The sequence below is a fragment of the Callorhinus ursinus genome, unplaced genomic scaffold (assembly GCF_003265705.2).
Source record: "Callorhinus ursinus isolate GAN/ISIS: 27379988/994484 unplaced genomic scaffold, GSC_fseal_2.0 scaffold18, whole genome shotgun sequence".
Classification (NCBI taxonomy): Eukaryota; Metazoa; Chordata; class Mammalia; order Carnivora; family Otariidae; genus Callorhinus; species Callorhinus ursinus.
The window spans coordinates 12,227,187-12,244,309 of NW_027397080.1; the positions used below are offsets into that span (position 1 = coordinate 12,227,187).

At 55.6% G+C, this 17,123-nt stretch overlaps 1 protein-coding gene across 2 annotated transcripts in view; it reads left to right on the forward strand.

The window, feature by feature from the left end:
• The first annotated feature begins 15,909 nt into the window (after positions 1 to 15,909).
• SYNC (syncoilin, intermediate filament protein) overlaps positions 15,910 to 17,123 on the forward strand; it is a 16,599-nt gene continuing 15,385 nt past the window's right edge. Inside the window, exon 1 of one of the 2 annotated variants that reach the window (XR_012381310.1) lies at positions 15,910 to 16,067. Coding sequence is in view for 1 of the 2 variants with exons in the window: in XM_025856379.2 (XP_025712164.1) it covers positions 16,015 to 16,067 (53 nt within the window). In the remaining variant the exon portion in view is untranslated. The remainder of the gene's footprint in view (positions 16,068 to 17,123) is intronic. The other variant, XM_025856379.2, reaches the window with a different exon arrangement.

The following is a 17,123-nucleotide window of genomic DNA, read 5'->3' on the forward strand; positions in this document are numbered from 1 at the left end:
TATTTATTTGAGAGAGAGAGAATGAGAGATAGAGAGCACGAGAGGGAAGAGGGCCAGAGGGAGAAGCAGACTCCCCGCCGAGCAGGGAGCCCGATGTGGGACTCGATTCCGGGACTCCAGGATCATGACCTGAGCCGAAGGCAGTCGCTTAACCGACTGAGCCACCCAGGCGCCCCCCTCCTCCTTCTTCCCATCCCCAACTTGCAGGCCAAGCCATCTTATCCTCATTCCTCCTACCCTCCCCCCCCCCCCCCTCTGCCCCCACAGCTCCCCTGAGTTTGTTCAGGACCAGCCACCCCCACCTCCAATCTGCTGTCTCACCCTCCCTGGCCCAGCCTGGTGAGGCAGGCAGGGAGGAGTTTCCAGGCAGGAAAGGGCTGAGTCACTCAGCCACACATCTGGTCTCAGATCTTGATACCCAGCTGGAAGGGATGGGAAGGAAGAGGCTCCTCCCTCGCAAGTGCTCCTGGCCAGTCCTCACATTGCCCGCTGGGAGGGGCAGGCTGGGAAAGGAGAGTCCCAGCGTTATGAACGATCAGAATTTGCTGGGCTGCCTCACCCACTCCAGCGGGGGTCCTTTGCTTCCGTGACCGCCTTTTAGGCTCAGAACAGCCCTGAAAAGTAGGGTTTGTCACCTCAATTTCACAGGTGAGAAACCTCGAATACAAAGTGGTGTGGGCGAGGCCACAGGATTTGACTGGTCTGTCGGTGTCCCCATCCCATGCTCTGGGCACACAGAAGGCGGTGGTGTTTCAAGACAGTGGAAAAAAGCAGCCCAGAGGCTCCAGCACACCAGTGGGTGATCACTGAAAAAGCTAGGCTGGGGGAGGCACTTGGCCCACGCTCCTGCTAAAATGGCTCCTTCCTAGGGGCGCCCGGCTGGCTCAGTTGGAGGAGCCGGCAACTCTTGATCTTGGGGTTGTGAGTTCTAGCCCCAGGTTGGGTGTAGAGATCACTAAAAAAAAAAAATTAAAAAATTAAAAATTAAAAAAAAACACCTTAAAAATAAATAAATAAAATGGCCCCTTTCCAAAGTCCCAGGGAATGGAAGACCCTCTTTTCTCCTCTGTGCCCTGCTCTGTCTGGCCATGCTGTTGCTGGCTCAGCTCTGAGGCACCCCTACCTCATTCCTCAGAGTCTTTCATCCTCTCTTCACTCCACCATGCTGAGACGAATAGCAGGAGCCTTAGCTCCGGCCAGTCCGCACTCTGCCTGGGCATAGTGTTCCCATTGTCCTGAGCAGAGAGGTGTCCGGGTCCTGCAGAGAGGCGAGGGGATCATGCCAGGCCTCTGCTCTTGTCCCAGGCTGCTTTGGGGCACAGGCTGCTTTTTTAGGCACATCCAGTGTGACCTTGGGCAGGTCACGTCCCCCCTCCCAAATGGGCTTACCACTTCTATCATTCAGAAGAGCAGGCACATCAGCATTCTTCCACAGACCCAGACAATCCCTGATATTAACTTTTAATTGATTTAATTGTATTTAATGTGGTTAGAGTCACAGCTGTGCCACTCACTATGTGACCTTGGGGCAAATTCTTGGACTTCCCGAAGTCTTATCTTCTTCTTTAAGATGGGAATAACATGGGGTACCTGGGGTTGCTTAAGTGTCTGCCTTCTGCTCAGGTCATGACATTGGGCCCTCTGCTCAGTGGGAAGCCTGCTTCTTCCTCTACATCTGCTCTCTCCCCCACCCCCGCTCCTACTCGCTCTGTCTCTCTCAAATAAATACATAAAATATTTTAAAAAATTAAATGGGAATAACAACATTACCTCCCTCCCGGAGTGGTTGTCAGGACTTCTTATTTATTTTTTTTAAAGATTTTATTTGTAAGTAATCTCTGCACCCAACATGGGGCTCAAACTCACAACCCTGACATCAAAAGTCACATGCTCCACCGACTGAGCCAGCCAGGTGCCCCATGTCAGGGTTGAAATTTAGATAATGCCTCAAGCAAGTACCACATAGTGTTTACCAAAAAAAAAAAAAAAAAAAAGCTAGTATTGTTATTGAGGGATTTCTTTTACTTATTCATGTATTTATTTGACAGAGAGAGACACAATGAGAGAGGGAACACAAGCAGGGGGAGTGGGAGAAGGAGAAGCAGACTCCCTGCTGAGCAGGGAGTCCAACATGGGGCTCGATCCCAGGACCCCGGGATCATGACCTGAGCCGAAGGCAGACGCTTAACGACTGAGCTACCCAGGTGCCCCTATTGAGGGATTTCTGATTACAGAATGAATTCATGCTCAAAGAGAATTTGGGAAATGTAGAAAAGCACAAAGTCATCAATAAAAATCACCTGTGATTCCACCCAGAAGGACTTTTTTGTGATGATTTTCTTCCACAGAGTAGAATTGCCATCCCTCACCCTCCAGGAGATTGACCCATGTGCTTCCAGGATGAGCAGGGAGTGTGGGGGGGTGGGTATAATCTACATTTCCTGTGTCCTCTCTGGGCCTCAGTTTCCCTGTCTGGAAAGGAAGGGTTGAACTACTCAGGGAAGACAAATATAATTTCACATGTTAACTGCTGCCTCAAATGAAGTGGCTCAGAGTTGTGAGTTCGAGCCCCATGTTGGGTGCAGAGATTACTTACAAAACGAATCCTGTCTGCATGGATGCAGAAGGAGTGGTAGTATGCGGATCCTGTGGAGCCACTGTATAGGGTCTAAGAAATCCCTAAGAATCACTTTAGTTTTTAACATTGTAAGAACATTTCCTCTTCTCATTCTATTCCCTGTTCTACATCCTGGCTTCCTCTGGGGAATGGGGAGAGAATCTCTGTCTCTTCTCCCACCTCAGGCCTGTCCTCAGCAAACTTTCGAGATCTAGTACCCAAATAGCTCCCATTGAACATGCTGCCTTGCTGTACCTTCTCTGTAAAGCCCAACTAGGACTCTCCTCAAGTCAGACTCCCAACAGGGGAGCTGGAGAGGGAGGAGAGTTTGAGTTTTTCCTCACTAAAAAGGAAGCATGTAAATATATGCATACCAGCAGCCATTCCTCACCAGCCCAGGCTTGGATATTGGAATATTAAATGATCCTCTGCAAATGAAAGCATTATCAATAGCAGCCACTTTTCGTTTTTTAGACAATAGGGCCTGAGTGGATGGGCCCAGGGTCAATCCAGCCCTCCTTGCTAGGGAGAAAGGACAGTGCCTAAAACACTCAAATGAAAGATTTAAAACTGGCTTTAGTTCTGGTATGACAGCTGTGTGATAGGGACCTGAACTCAGTAAGGGAACAGAGACACAGAAAGAGCTAGAGACTCTCTAGGGAGAGGGGTGGGCTCAATCATGGGAGAGGGGGGTTCTGTAAAAGAGGTGGGGACTCAGTGATGAGGAGAAAGCAGGAGGAAGGGAGAGAATTTACTGAAGACAAGTCTCAGGAATCTGCCCTGTCATCCCAATGCCCATCCTTTTCTCCCCCTCCCAGTTCTGGAAGCTTGCCAAGGGCTGTAACCTGAGGGACAAAGAGGGGCAATCCTCCAGATGCCTGGGTAGGGCCATCCCAGGATTCCAAATGCCTTGCTGCATCCAGGCAGCAAGGTCCAGCCTACAGGACCCCAGAGATAGGAGGAAGCTACCCCAGGAAAGTCTCCCTTGACCTCCATGGCCCCAGGCCAGACCTAGCCTCTGGTGTGGGGGGGCTCCCTCCCAGCCCTGGCTTCCTAGCCCCTAAAGTCCTCACTGCGCAGGACTGCGGTGTTGCCTGAGTCCTTTTGAGTCCTTTTGAATCCTTTCCCGCAGACACAGGTCTCCAGTTTCCCTCCAACTGTTAGGAGGAGTGCTTGACACCAAGGTGCTCCGCCATGTCCCTCCCAGTCGTGCTGACTACAGACCCCAGGATGGGCTCAGGTACCTGAGCTGAGTTAGGAAGGGATCATTGAGTTAATGTCCCTAGAGCCTATTTACCCATTTCTTTTACTTCAAGCCCTCACTGAACCTCTGTCCTCTCACCAAACCCCCATCCCCTCACTGAGCTCCACCCCGTCACTGAGCCCCCATCCCCCTCACTGAGCCCCCGCCCCCCGCTGAGCTCCGCCCCTTCACTGAGCTCCGCCCCCTCACTGAGCCCCACCCGCTGGCTGATTTCCTATCTCCCTAATCTAAACCTTGTTTGTAAACCTCCAGTTCTCAGATGGGACACTTGAAACTGCTGCGCTGGGACCAGTGTTGTGTCCACTGCGTCTCGGCCCTTGCCATACGGGCCACATCCTGTCTTCATCACGGCCGGGGGCACAGGTCATGAGGTGGAGGAGCTAGAGGCAAAGGGATCAGTAATAGCCTGTAAGGAGAGCCCTGCGAAGGGCCTTCTTGGTCAGCTTCCATAGTGGCTCTGGGCCTGCTCTGCCAGCGGAAGGGATGTTGAGAGGATGCTGCAGGCAAAGAGGCAGCTCATCCCCCCTCCCCCCGCTTGCCAAGACCAAGCCAGGGGCTGGAACACAAGAGCAGGCACTGGTCCCTCCCTGATCCCCTGAACAAGAGCTGCACTGTGCACATCCCTCCCATTCCCCCACCCTGCCCCTCAGGCCAGGCCAGGGTCAGGCAGGGCCACCCATGGAGGCTGGAAACAGAAGGACACCCAGGCAGCAAGGAGCAAGGGAGACAGGCTTTGAGTTCCAGGGTCAGGGATCCACAGTCAGACCTGCAGGCAGAGAGAGGCTGTATGCTCACACCCCTGAGTCTGGAGTGGCAGGGGTGACCACCAGGTGTGCTAGACGTCCAGGGACACAGAGGAGCAGACCCATGTGAGAGAGACCCAAGCCCACAGGCATAGAAGCGGGGAGACTGATTGATTCTGGAAGTAAAGATGACCCTGAAGTGCCCCGGACAAGGATGCAGGATTCCCAGGCTCCCCTGCACAGCCACAGCCCTCAACAGAGCCCCACGGCCCCTTGGCTGACTTCCTTCACTTGTCCATCCACTGAGTCACAGCAACTCGGCTCTGCCAGCCCTGTGTTGGACAGTAGGGGGAAAGAAATGAGAAGGCGCTGTCTCCAGCTTCATGGAAGCAGCTGAACCGAGGGGCTGGGTTTAAGGGAGTTGTTGATGCTCCAAGGGACTGCCTTGTCCATAGTCCTTTCTAAGGGTTTCTTAGGTCACCAGACTGAACGGAGTGACCTAAATGCCGTGCCACTAAGTGGACCGGAGGTAGGCCTGGCCCTCACTCAGCTGGTCAGTGGCCCCTGAAGTGGTCTGGCTGAAACTGCCCTCCAGGAATCAGATTCACTGATATGGGGGCCGTCAGGGAGCCACCCAGAGAAAGCTGTGAGCGGGATCATTTCATCAGGAGCGAAACACAGCAATGATGCGGGGCAGGGAGGACGCGCAGGAAGAGCAGCAGCGGAGGCCCAGACCAATGGAGCCTCTGTGACCAGCAGTGTCACAGGTGGGAGCGTTGGGCACCTGCAGCCAGGGCAAAGACCGGAAGTCCAGGTCAGGGGAGGTGTTCTGCTTCCTAACCACTCACAGGGAGGCTGTGAGGGGCAGAGATGAAGGGTGCTGGCCTTGTCTTCCTCACCTCCCCACATGGCTTCACCACAAGTCTGGTCTCCTCAAGCACTTGCATAAGCATTTCTCTGGGGCCAAAGGAACATGGTCTTTCACATCCCTGCCTCTCTGGCCTCCTCCCAGCCAAGCCGGGCCTGGGATCTAGAGGGAGCCACATATGGTAGCAAGAGCCCTGGACCTGAGTCCAGAGATGAGATTCAAGTCCTTTTAGCACCTATCTGCCTCTTAGAGCCCCTCATCAGCCATGGGAGTGATGCCCGCTGCCCCAGAGGCTGCTGGGAGAATCACATGAGATGGTAGAGGACAAGAGGCCGCTGCGGCCTCCCCCCTAGGGCCCACCCTTCACGCTGCCTCTGGCCCCTCGTCCCATTTTCACTGCTTCCATCCCTACTCCAGAAGGGCACCCAGGACTTCCATCCATCTGGGACCCCTGGCTCCAACCAGACTCCCTCAGGCTGAGTTGGGGGTTCTAGCCACCTTCCCAGAAGCCTGGGTGGGGTTCTGATCTAAAAGAGGAGCCTCCAGGGGCACCTGGGTGGCTCAGTCGTTAAGCGTCTGCCTTCAGCTCAGGTCATGATCCCAGGGTCCTGGGATCGAGCCCCACATCAGGCTCTCTGCTCAGTGGGAAGCCTGTTTCTCCCTCTCCTTCTGCCCCTGCTTGGGCTCTCTCTCTCTCTGTCAAATAAATAAATAAAATCTTTTTTAAAAATTTAAATAAATAAAAAAATAATAAAAGAGGAATCTCTGGGGGACAAAGGTCAGTGGTGGAATTTCAAACACTTGTGACCAGCCAGTGGGGAGACTGCTCAAGCCTGGGCCTACTTAGTCACATTTTCTGTCAACCCAGTGCCTCAGTCCAGGGGAAGGGGCCCCAGGCAGGGAGCTGGAATCTGGTTAGAACAGGAAGTCCTATCAGGCTGTCGTTGGGGCTCACATGAGACTGTGTCACCTCAGCTCTTGGTGTGATGCTGCTAGGGAACTCAAGCCACCTTTCCTCATTTCTACCCATATCTCATCATCTTTCTACCTTTCTTTTGAGGACTAGTGGCCAGTCACCAACCCCCCCACTTCAACCCTGTCCCTAGTAACATGCACTCTGCAGCCAGAGACTTGGGTTCAAATCCTGGCTCAGCTGCTTCCTGACTTCTGAACAAGCTGCCTCACCTCTCTGAGCAAGACAGGAGCAATAAAATGATGGCATGAGGGGCATCTGGGTGGCACAGTCAGTTTGGAGTCTGACTCTTAGTTTTGGCTCAGGTGGTGATCTCAGGGTTGTAAGATCAAGCCCCATGTCGGGCTCTGCGTTCAGCACAGAGTTAGCTTGAGATTCTCTCTACCTCTCCCTCTGCCCCCCACCCCCGGCTTGTGCTCTCTCTCTCTCACTCTCTCAAATAAATAAATACATTTTAAAAACCCCTTTAAAATGACAGCAGTGCAAGTGGCCGGAGGGTTCCCTGAATGTCAGTTCTCTTTCTCCTTCCCAGGTCCAGGGTCCTGGGCTGAGGCCATCCATCCGTGGGGCTGGAGGAGGCCAGGGCTCCTACCCTGAGCTGTAGGAGTCATGGGATTAAACACATGTGCCCACTATGTGACCTCCAGCAGGTCACCGCAGTGCTTTGAGCCTGTCTTCATCTGTCAAGTGAGGTTCCATAGAACATGCATCGCAGGTGTTTGGTCCCCCTTCTCTGGTCACAGCCGGCTGACTGGAACAGAGGACTGAGACTCCCTTTGGGTGGGAGGAGGGCAAACTGGGGAAGAAGAGAACTGTCCTTGCAGGACAGAGACAGGAGGAAGTGAGTCACCAGGAAGAGGGGGGGCAGGTGTTCTGCTTCCTGACCACCCACAGGGAGGTTGTGAGTGACCACCACAGGAGCTGGCTGTTCTGAAGGCTGGGGCAGGCTTTCTGCCTCCATGGGCAGGCGGTCAGCTGAAGGGGTCTGCTAGATGTGGATTCTCCAAGGCTCACACCTATTCTGAGCAGACTCTGCAAGTGACACAGAGTCTCGCACACACTTGTCCACGTGGTCACACAAAGGCACTCTGGAAACACACAGACACGTTCACACACTCCTGTACACTCAGGGACATCCACACCGTCACCCACAGACCCAAAGACACAGACACGTCCGCAAACCCATCCACATGAATTTTACACTCAAGTATATTCACACACAAAGGCACACATTCAGACACATTCACACACGCGCCTGTACACGACATCCGCCGACGGAACGTCAAGTGCACAGACGCACACACCTGAACCCTCAGGTGCATTCACACAGACACCAAAAGGACCACACTCAGACACAATCATACACACTCCCGGCCAGCCAGCGGCACCCACACAGACACACAAACAGACACAAAGACGTTCACGCATTCTTGCACACCAGCTGGTCCACTTGAGCACTTCCTCACAGTCAAAGGCACGCACTTACTGCGTACCCACTCCCGTATACTCGGGAACATTCAGCCAGCCACACGGATACACACAGGCTAGTACGGTCAGGTACACTCACACACAGCCGCCCTCTCCCAGCCCTGCGGCCATTCCCCCAGTCGGCCGCCAGCTAGGCTCGGCCCTCCCTCCCCACCCACTTCCCGCCGTCCTCTGGGGCCTCTGGGGCCTCCCTCCCGAGCTGGGGGAGGGGATGGGGCGGGGCTCGCCCTGCTGATGTGGCAACTGCTAGCTCACCTGCGGCAGGCAGCACCCTGGCCAAGAAGGGCTTAAAGGAGCGGGAATCCCACGCGCTGACCTCATCGGGTCTCTGCCCCTGTTCCCAGATGGGGAAAGTGAGGCCCACAGAGGGGTCAGACAGTGAATGGGACTCGAACCCAGGACTCCAGCGCCAGGAGCGGAGTGGGGAGGGGGTGCTCCTGCTGGGACCTGGGACAGGGAAGACGGGGCTCCAGGCCTTCCTTCCGCCTGCGCTGGCTGGCTGCCCCCACTGAGTGTTCCCAGTCTCCCCGGCAGGCACTCCCATCCTCTGGCACCACAGACCAGAGGTGCAAGCCAGAGCCCTGGGCATGTGGTGCACACACGCTGGCGCACGCACACAGTCCCTGCTCCCTGTCACATTTATCTCCCCAGTGTTCTCAGACCTGGATGGGAGGTGGCCTGTGCAGGGTGAAGCCCAGCTTTGCTACTTCCCAGCTCTGCTACTTAGGGCAAGTCCCTTGCGTCCTGAGCCTCAGGTCCCTCAGCTATAAATGGGATGATGGTCTCCGAAGATTGGATTGGTGAGGGAATTAAGGAACGTAACAGAGGCAGCATGCTGCAGGGTCAGGCCTGGGGACTCCAGACAGGTTTGGGGAGTGACTGGAAGACTTATGAATGAGTTGCCAGGACAAACTGCCCCAAGCCCGCTCACCCAGTCCAGGAGCCTCTCTGGTCCTGCTGCCTCAGGGGGGATCCTGCACTTCAGCCTCTGGGGTAGTGTGCGCTGCTCTTAGGTTCGATGCTGCTCCCAAAGCCCTGGCAGCCCCACCCAGCCCTGGTGGGAGGTGGGCCTGGCTGGTGGGCAGGTGGCAGGGGTAGAAGGGTCAGGGAGAGACGGCCATATCCCTGGGAGCCACCAGTCTGATGGGGGAGATCCAGCTCAGCTCTGCCCCTGGACTATCCAGCTTAGTCAGACCCATTCCGACCTTGGGTCTCCAAGGCTAGTTAGTGGGGGAAATAAAGGCCTTGCTCCGAGAATTCTGAGTCTGATGTGGGAGCCAGACTATTCCAAGAGCTCTCAGGCTGGTCGGGGGGGACTCCCTGGCCCAGGCTCCCAAACTAGTTGGGGAGATATAACACTTCCCTTGGCATCCCCAGGCTGATGGGAGCAGTTCGCCCTCTCCTAAGGGGCTACCAGGCTGATAAGGAGACATACCACTGTGCTCAGGGACCTCAAGTCACAAAAGAAGAGAGTGACACAAAGGTACATAAACACACAGAAGCAGAAATGCGCAATGGATGGTGAGTCTCTGCGACTGTGTGTGCATGTGACTCTGTGTGTGACTTGCCTCTGAGTATGTGTTCCGTTTCTGTGACCATGCACAGGCCCCGGAGCTGAGGCTGCGGAGGAGGCTCAGTGAGCTGAGCCAGCTGGGTCCATCACTCATATACACGGGACATGCGCTTATGGAGCGTGCACTTTGTGCCAGTCACTGGGCTGGGCCCTGTGACACCGTAGAGCCCTCGATGGGGTGTGGCTCCTGCTCTCAGGGCACCACTGTGTAATGGGGCTAGATGAAGCACTTAAACAAGCAATTCCTTTATGTTGTGACCTGCTTAGAGGAAGTCCAGGAGGCAGCAGGAACATAGGGGAGGGTGGCGTCCTGGAAGATGGGATATTTAAGCCGTGCCCTGAGGAACGGGCTTTAGGGCTGGGGAAAGGGTGTGCAGGTAGGGGGAATAGCATAGGCGAAGGCTGCCAACTTGGGGAGAGAGAGCTGAGGACAGGTTTTTTTGGACGAGGTGACTGCATGGATTTTAGAAGAGGTAGGCAAGCAAGAGGTGAGTCATAGCTCCAGTGTGAGGGGTGGGGTGGGGTGTAGTGGGAATGGCCAGGGGAAATTTTCTGGCCAGAGCCTGCACCTGGGGACAGAAGAAGTGTCCAGAGGAGGCTGGGGGTCTGAAGATTCAGGAGCAACTTCAGGGAGGAGAAGAGAGGAGAGGCTGCAGGGTGGTGGGTTTAGGGATGAGCTCCTAGACGGGTTTCTGGGCTGTGCTGGGGAAGAGAGAGAGAGAGAGAGAGCACCAGGGAGGCCGGGGGAGCCTGGGTAAAGCCTCCAACGGATCCTCAGTCTGTAAGGGGGATGCAACAATAGTTCTTTCACAGGGTAGAGGTAAGGATTACAGTAAATACACTCTCCCAAGTCGCTCTCAGTGAGCTCTCCAGAAGCTCATTTATTTGTCCCAAGAACTATATTATCATACTCTCCCTTTTAAAGCTGAGGAAGCGGGTTCAGAGACGGCCAAGGTTACAGAGCGCAGCGTGAAAGTGAGCGGGCTGGACTGGACTGGAACCTCGTCTGAGTCTAAACCTGACTCCTTCCTTTGAGTCCCACAGCCTCCAGCACGCGAATGCGCCTCTTGAATCGGTCACTGCTGGCTCCCGGTGCATCTGGTGTTATTACTATTATTACTGTTTATTATTAATTATGACTGTGATGCCGAAGACATCTTTGGTTCGGCGGGGGTTCAGACCTCCCTGCCGCCCGCGTGCCTTTCTCCCCCAAAACTCCGGGCCCAGGCGGCCCCGCGCGGCGACCATAGGGAACAGCCACCCCCAGGCGCGGGGTCTGTGTGGTGGCGCCCCCTGGAGGCAGAGGTCGGAATCGCCGCGAGAACCCTACCGCTGAGCCCTGGGTCCTCTGTGGGTGCTCAGCACCCCTGCAAGCCACAAACCCCCAGACAGCGGCCACAGCGGGCAGGGAGGGAGGAGGAAATAAAGAGGAGAACATTTTTATCAAGCGACTCGTGTATACTGGGCAAGGTGCTGGGCATTCCCTCTGTATTTTCCCGTGGAACACCCACCCAACCTCATTTCCCCGAAGTGGAAACTGAGGTTCAGAGAGGTTAAGTAAAGCCCAGCCATGCAGAACTGCATTTGAACCCAAGTCTGCACCAGGCCTGGGCCTCTCCTGGGCAAGTCTGAGGAGGAAAAGGCCACCGGACACTCCCTAGACTATAAGATAAGCCTCTGGAAGTCACACATAGGGACAACCATGATGATAAAAAATGATTTAGTCATTAGCCAAGGCAGTATACTGAATTGGAGTGCCACCATTTCCTGCCTGTGTGACTTTAGTCAACTAAGTTGCTAATCTGTCTGAGCCTCAGTCTTACCATTAGTAAATGAGCTTTATTACAGGCCTTCTGTTTGGGGCTCTTGCTCTGAGGATCCATTGCAGTAACAGAGATAAAAGGCTTAGCTCCACACCTGGCATGTCATGGGTGCTCAGGAAAACAACTAATATAATTTACTCATTTGGCCTTTATTTATTGAAAACCTAGGGGCTAGGGATACAACAACAAAGAAATATATTGTTTTGCATTAATGACTTCCTAGTCCCTATGTTTCTAGGATCTGGCACATTGTCCGGCTTGATAAATGTTGAAATGAATGAATGAATGAGTACAAGAAGGCAGGCAGGCAGTCAGGTAGGAAGGAAGAAAAGGAAGGAAAGAAGGAAGATAGTGCAGTAGGTCAGCCCCTGGTTGCAGTTTTGGGGACCGCTAAGAGGGAGAAAAGGGAGTTTTTAAAATAATAGTTACAGTTTCTTGGGCACTTAGAATGCATCAGGGGGCGCCTGGGTGGCTCAGTTGGTTAAGCGTCTGCCTTCAGCTTAGGTCATGATCCCAGGGTCTTGGGATGGAGTCCCACATCGGGCTCCCTGCTCAGCGGGGAGCCTGCTTCTCCCTCTCCCTCTGCCACTCTCTCTGCTTGTGCTCTCTCTCTCTCAAATAAATAAATAAATAAATAAATAAATAAATAAATAAATAAAATCTTTTAGAGTGCATCAGGTACTCAACAATGCTTTTTGTGTTCTAGGTTCATCCTCACAGTAAACCTACGGGTTAAAAGTGTTGTCTGATTTTACGGAGAAGAAAACAATCCATGAGGTAGAGTGCCTTCCCTAAGGTCACACTGTCACTAATTGCAGAGGCAGGTTTTAGGCTTGGATTTGTACCCCAGCTCCCTTGAAGTAGTGGGCTCTTCCTAGCCTCTTCCCGCCTCTAGATGGGAGCTCTTGGCACACAGAAACGCAGCGGAATGGCCTCTACCTGCACCAGTAATAATGAGGAATGTGCTGCCCTCAGCTTTTGGAGCAAGTTCATTCCACTCACTCATGTGCTGAACCTCACATTTGATTACTTTTCACAACAATCCTGTGAAGAGGGTATTAATTGCCCATTTCACGGACAGGGAACTGAGGTTCAGGGAGGCTGGCTTCCCGAGGTCCCACAGGGCATGCTCTGGAGTTAGGATAGAGGCTGCTCCCGAGGCTCCACCCACTGAGCGGCCCTTTGGTGGCTCCCTACTTTGAAGCTCGTCCCTCTGCCAGTCATCCCCCCCCCCCCCCATTCCTCCCCGCTCAGCCCCCTCCCTGCCCTGTTCTCCTGGCCAGGGTAACTACAGGCAGAAGTCTGAGTAAGGTGAGCTAAGAGGAACCTCTTGGGTTGGGCTCCTGCCCAGAGTGGTGGCCAGGGCACTGTTCACCTAGGATGGGATTTTGGTCAGTTCACAACTTTTCCAATTCTGGTTTTGGTAGAAATTTAGGAAAAAGGGTCTTCCTGAATTCTCTGCCAAGGGCTCACCTTCCCTTGGTTTAGTTCTTAACCTTAGGGATCTCAGCAGGAAAAAGGGAACACAAAGCATCAGCCAGAAGAGGGTTTAATGAAGGAACTATTCACAGAGGTGTGGCAGGAATGGCAAAGTACCCTGGGGCTTCTGACAGTGGGATGGAATCATTGGGGGGGCAGCTGACGGGCAAGGGGAGGAAACCTTGTTAATGAACCTGGAGAGAGTTGGACCCATGGGTGCAGGCGTCCCCACAAGAGCCGTGGCTTTCAGTGGAGGAACATAGTAACTGCCAAAATCACAGGGGGAGGCGGGTAGTAGAAATATCTCTGTCTAACTCCCCTCCTTCAAACTGACCTCCAGTCAGTGTCTCCTACTGGCCAAATTCCACCCGAAACTATAAGGCCAGGTGAGACTGTCAGCAGGGGTCAGCCCCAGCAGAGAAGCATGGCGTGTGGAGGGCATTCTCTGTTCTTCCTGGACGTGGCTTTGTGGAGGGGCCTGAGAGACAACGTGGCTACGCATGCCTTGTGCCGGACACCTCACCCTTCTCCTCCCAGGCCCAGGTTCCTTTGTCTGCGAGGGTGTCCCAGTGCTGGAGTTCATCTCTCCTATTCCTGGCTTCCCCGGTTCTCACTGCCTACCACATCACTCACTTCCCCGATTGAGCCTTATTCTCGGCGTGGGTTTATCTCCCCAGACATCAGTTCTTGCCTCCTCTACACTGTGAGCTCTTTGCAGGCAGGAGCCGGGGCCAAATAGTGCCGATCGCCCTGACGCGGGGACCCTAGCACAGGCCGAGGGCCACTGTTTGCCAAGGGAACTGAGTCCTGTGTCCCCACCTTCCTCGCTCTGTCTCGGTAAACACAATCTGAGCACATGTGAATACCTGTTTCCCTGAGTACACCGGGGCTCTGTGGTGGCGAGCAGCGCAGGCCTGGCGCGTAGCGGGCATCAAATGTTGTCTGAATTGGCCTAGGTAGGACCATTCTTCTTTCTCTCATTCATTCAACAATACTTATTTACTTATTTATTTATTTGAGATCCTATTATGTGCCAGGCCCTGTGCTGGGCGCTGGGGACACAGCAGTGAACAGGACATGCCAAGTCCCTGCTGTCACGGGGCTTCCATTTTAGTGAGGACAGCAGAATAGGAGGGAATGGAAAACCAACAATATGATCGCAGACTGTGATAAGTGCTGTACCGAAAATAAACAGTACGTGGATAGACATTTATGCCGGGGGCAGGGGACATCAGGGAAGGGTTTTCTGAGGAGATGACATGTAAGTGGAGACCCAGCAAGAGTAGAAACTGGGATGTGAAGCGCTGGAAAGGGTGTTCGAGGCAGAGGGAACAGCAAAAACTAAGGTACAGAGGCAGAAGTGCTTCTGGGACCCTGGGAGATTCAGAGTTGCAGCCTAGAGAAGGCCTTTGGGGAGGTCAAAGGGGGTGAGGGATTCGGTCTTGGGGACAGCCCAGGGCCAGCTCCTGGGCTGGGGGGTGGGAGGGGAAGGGGTAGCCCTTCTTAACGCCACCCTTGCCGCCTGTCACCTAGCACCCACAGCCAACAGTGCCGCCGGCAGGCCTTGCCCTTTCTCCCTCAGCAACCCTCTGACTGGCAGAAGCTGTCAAATGACCAGCAGCTGAGGCTTTGCCAACCTCCTCCCCTGGAATATTTTAGAAGTAAGTCAGAAAATGACCAGCCGCCTCCTTAAAACCCAGCTTTTTCTCGTGCATGCCTTACAAGGGTGTATTTGGCTACCCTGGGTGTTAATCTCCCACCCCCTTGCATTAGACAGAGAGATATAAATATACAGCCACAGGCGGCACACTCAAATACACAGATTAATGACCGGGTCTGCAGGCCCCAGGCACAGAGGACACTCCATGCATCGGCTTGTGAGCACCCACTCCCATACTCACAGGCATCAGCCCCAGTCCCTCACAGGCACACAATTACACGCAGGCCCATACACAGTCCACCACCACCCATCATAATAATAACCACTCTCTACGCCCCCAGATTATACAAGCACACAACCACATGCCCACACACAGACATGTACCCCCCAGTCGTCCCAGAGTCACACACGGGCACGCAATCCCACATTCTCCCCCTACACACACACCCATGTAGTGTTCACACAGCCTGCAGTGGGCACACTGATCGCAACACACAACCCTCACACGCCCAACACAGCAGCACCGTTACCCCACCCCCACCCCACCCCGCGCCCGTACTCAAGGCCTCTCTGATTAAACACACATCCAGCCCCTCGCTCTTTACAGTGCAGAGCATTCTTCTGTGATTGAGTCAAAGACCTCCCCAGACAGGGGTTAAGTGGAAAAAAGGCATCAGAAGGAAGAATGCCCGAGGCCCAGGTCTGGGATGGGGCCGGCAGCTTCTGGCTTAGGGAGAAAGACTTCAGTGTTGAAATTTGACCCTGACTCTAATGGGCCAAGGCCTTGGGGGAGGGAGCATGCCTTAGAGGGGACAAAAGCGGGGCTGGGTCGGGGTGACAGGTGGAGCAAGCGGAGAGACTCCAGGAAACCTCGCAGCGTGGGGGTGGACCTCGGTGTTAAATCTGGACTGGACTTTATAGGCTTAAACCCCTCCACGCAATCCTCCCACCGCCCTTCCCTAACCCCGGCAACAGGCTCCCGGCTGTCCCCAAACGCACGGGGTGTGGCCGTGACCCCTCCTCCCCCAGCCCTTCAGGACAGCTGCGGGACACGGCGCTCCGGCCTCTCCTCCCCCCACCCCGCCCCGTCGCGGGTGGGGATCTCAGGGCGCCGAGCTGCGCGCGCTGGGGTGCTGGGTCCCTCTCAGTTCCCCACCCCCAAACCCCTGCCCCCGCCGGCCGGGGTGCTCTCCCGGGGCCGCAGAGCCACCCTCCTCCTCGGCCCCCAGCAACCGGGACCCTTGGAAAGAAAGGGTGAAGAGAAAGAAGGTTCGGGAAGAGCTCGGGGCGGGCCGGTCTGGGCGACGCGGATCGGCCACCCCCCACCCCCGCCCCCCGGCCGCGCGGCCCGCTCCCTCCTCCCGCGGGCGGGAGCTGGGGCCAAGTGGGCGCGCCCGGCCCGGGGCGGGCGGGATCCGGTGTCGGCGGCAGCTGCCAGTGCGGCCGGCGCGGGCGCGGGCGCGCAGCGAGCGGCCGGTGGGGCCGGCTATTAATAACGCGGCCGCCCAGCCCGGGGTCGCGCAGCCATGGCCAGCCCGGAGCCCCGGCACGGCGGGGACGGCGCCGCCCAGGCCGCGAGGTAGGACCATGCAGGGCCCGCGTCGCCGTCCGGTGGGGAGGGGGCGCTGGAGGAGCTCCCCTCCCCTGCCCCCGCGAGCACCTTTCTCCTGGCTGGGGGTGGTGGGCCAGCCGGGGTGTGGCAGTGGCACCCGGCGGAGCCACCGGCCGAGGGGGATGGGGAAGGCCCGGGGTCCCGGCACCTCTGTTTGTCCGTGGCTTTTTATAGCCCCCCCACCCCCTTCCCGGGGCTGGGTGAGAATGAGTCCTTTCGAACTGGTGGGCATCAACCATCAAATGCCACTGGGCGGGAGTGGCCAAGGACGCTGGCTCCTCGCTTTCCTTCATGTCTCACCCCAAATGCAACTGGAGAGGGAGGCCTCCGGCTGCCGAATTCGCTGTGTGGAAGAGACTTGGTGCAAGGCTGGGCGGCTGCCAGTCTGGAGTTAGGAGTCTGTTCTGGCAGCTCACTCTCTCCTGTTTGAGGTCTGGGATGGAGGCTGGGGGTGGGGAGGGTCGCCCGTCCCAGGCCAGGAGGAGGACCTTGGCAGGCGGCCGAGGCCCTCCCCGGACCATCCACACTGTCAGCTCACCACTGCTTAGGGGGAAAGGGCCTGTGGCTCAGGGATTTGGGGCCAGTAGGGAGGATTTCTGCCCCAGGTCAGACTGTACCCCAAAGAGGTGGAGGTGCACGTACACCCACGCCATCCCCCTTCAGTGTCACGCACAGCACAAAGCTGAGCATCGTTTTGCACGCATGATCACCTGTACTGCTATATACACATACAGGTACACACAGTCAGATACACACCAACTCATGCCCTCACTGTGTCACAGACACTCCTAGCCGTGGCGTTGATGCAGAGTGGGAAGTGCTGGAGTCCTTCAGCACCAGGAACCAAGTGGCAGAGGCAGGCTGCTTGGAGCCCAAGGAAGCCTGAGGTCAGGGCCCCCAGCTGAGCCGGCTCCCTGGCCCCTAGACCTCCCATACTCTACTTTCCCCAGGTCTTAGAGACAGCTGTGTGACGGCAGCATCTAGCAGAGGCCTGGCGGGGGGGGGGGGGGGGGGGGGGGGGGC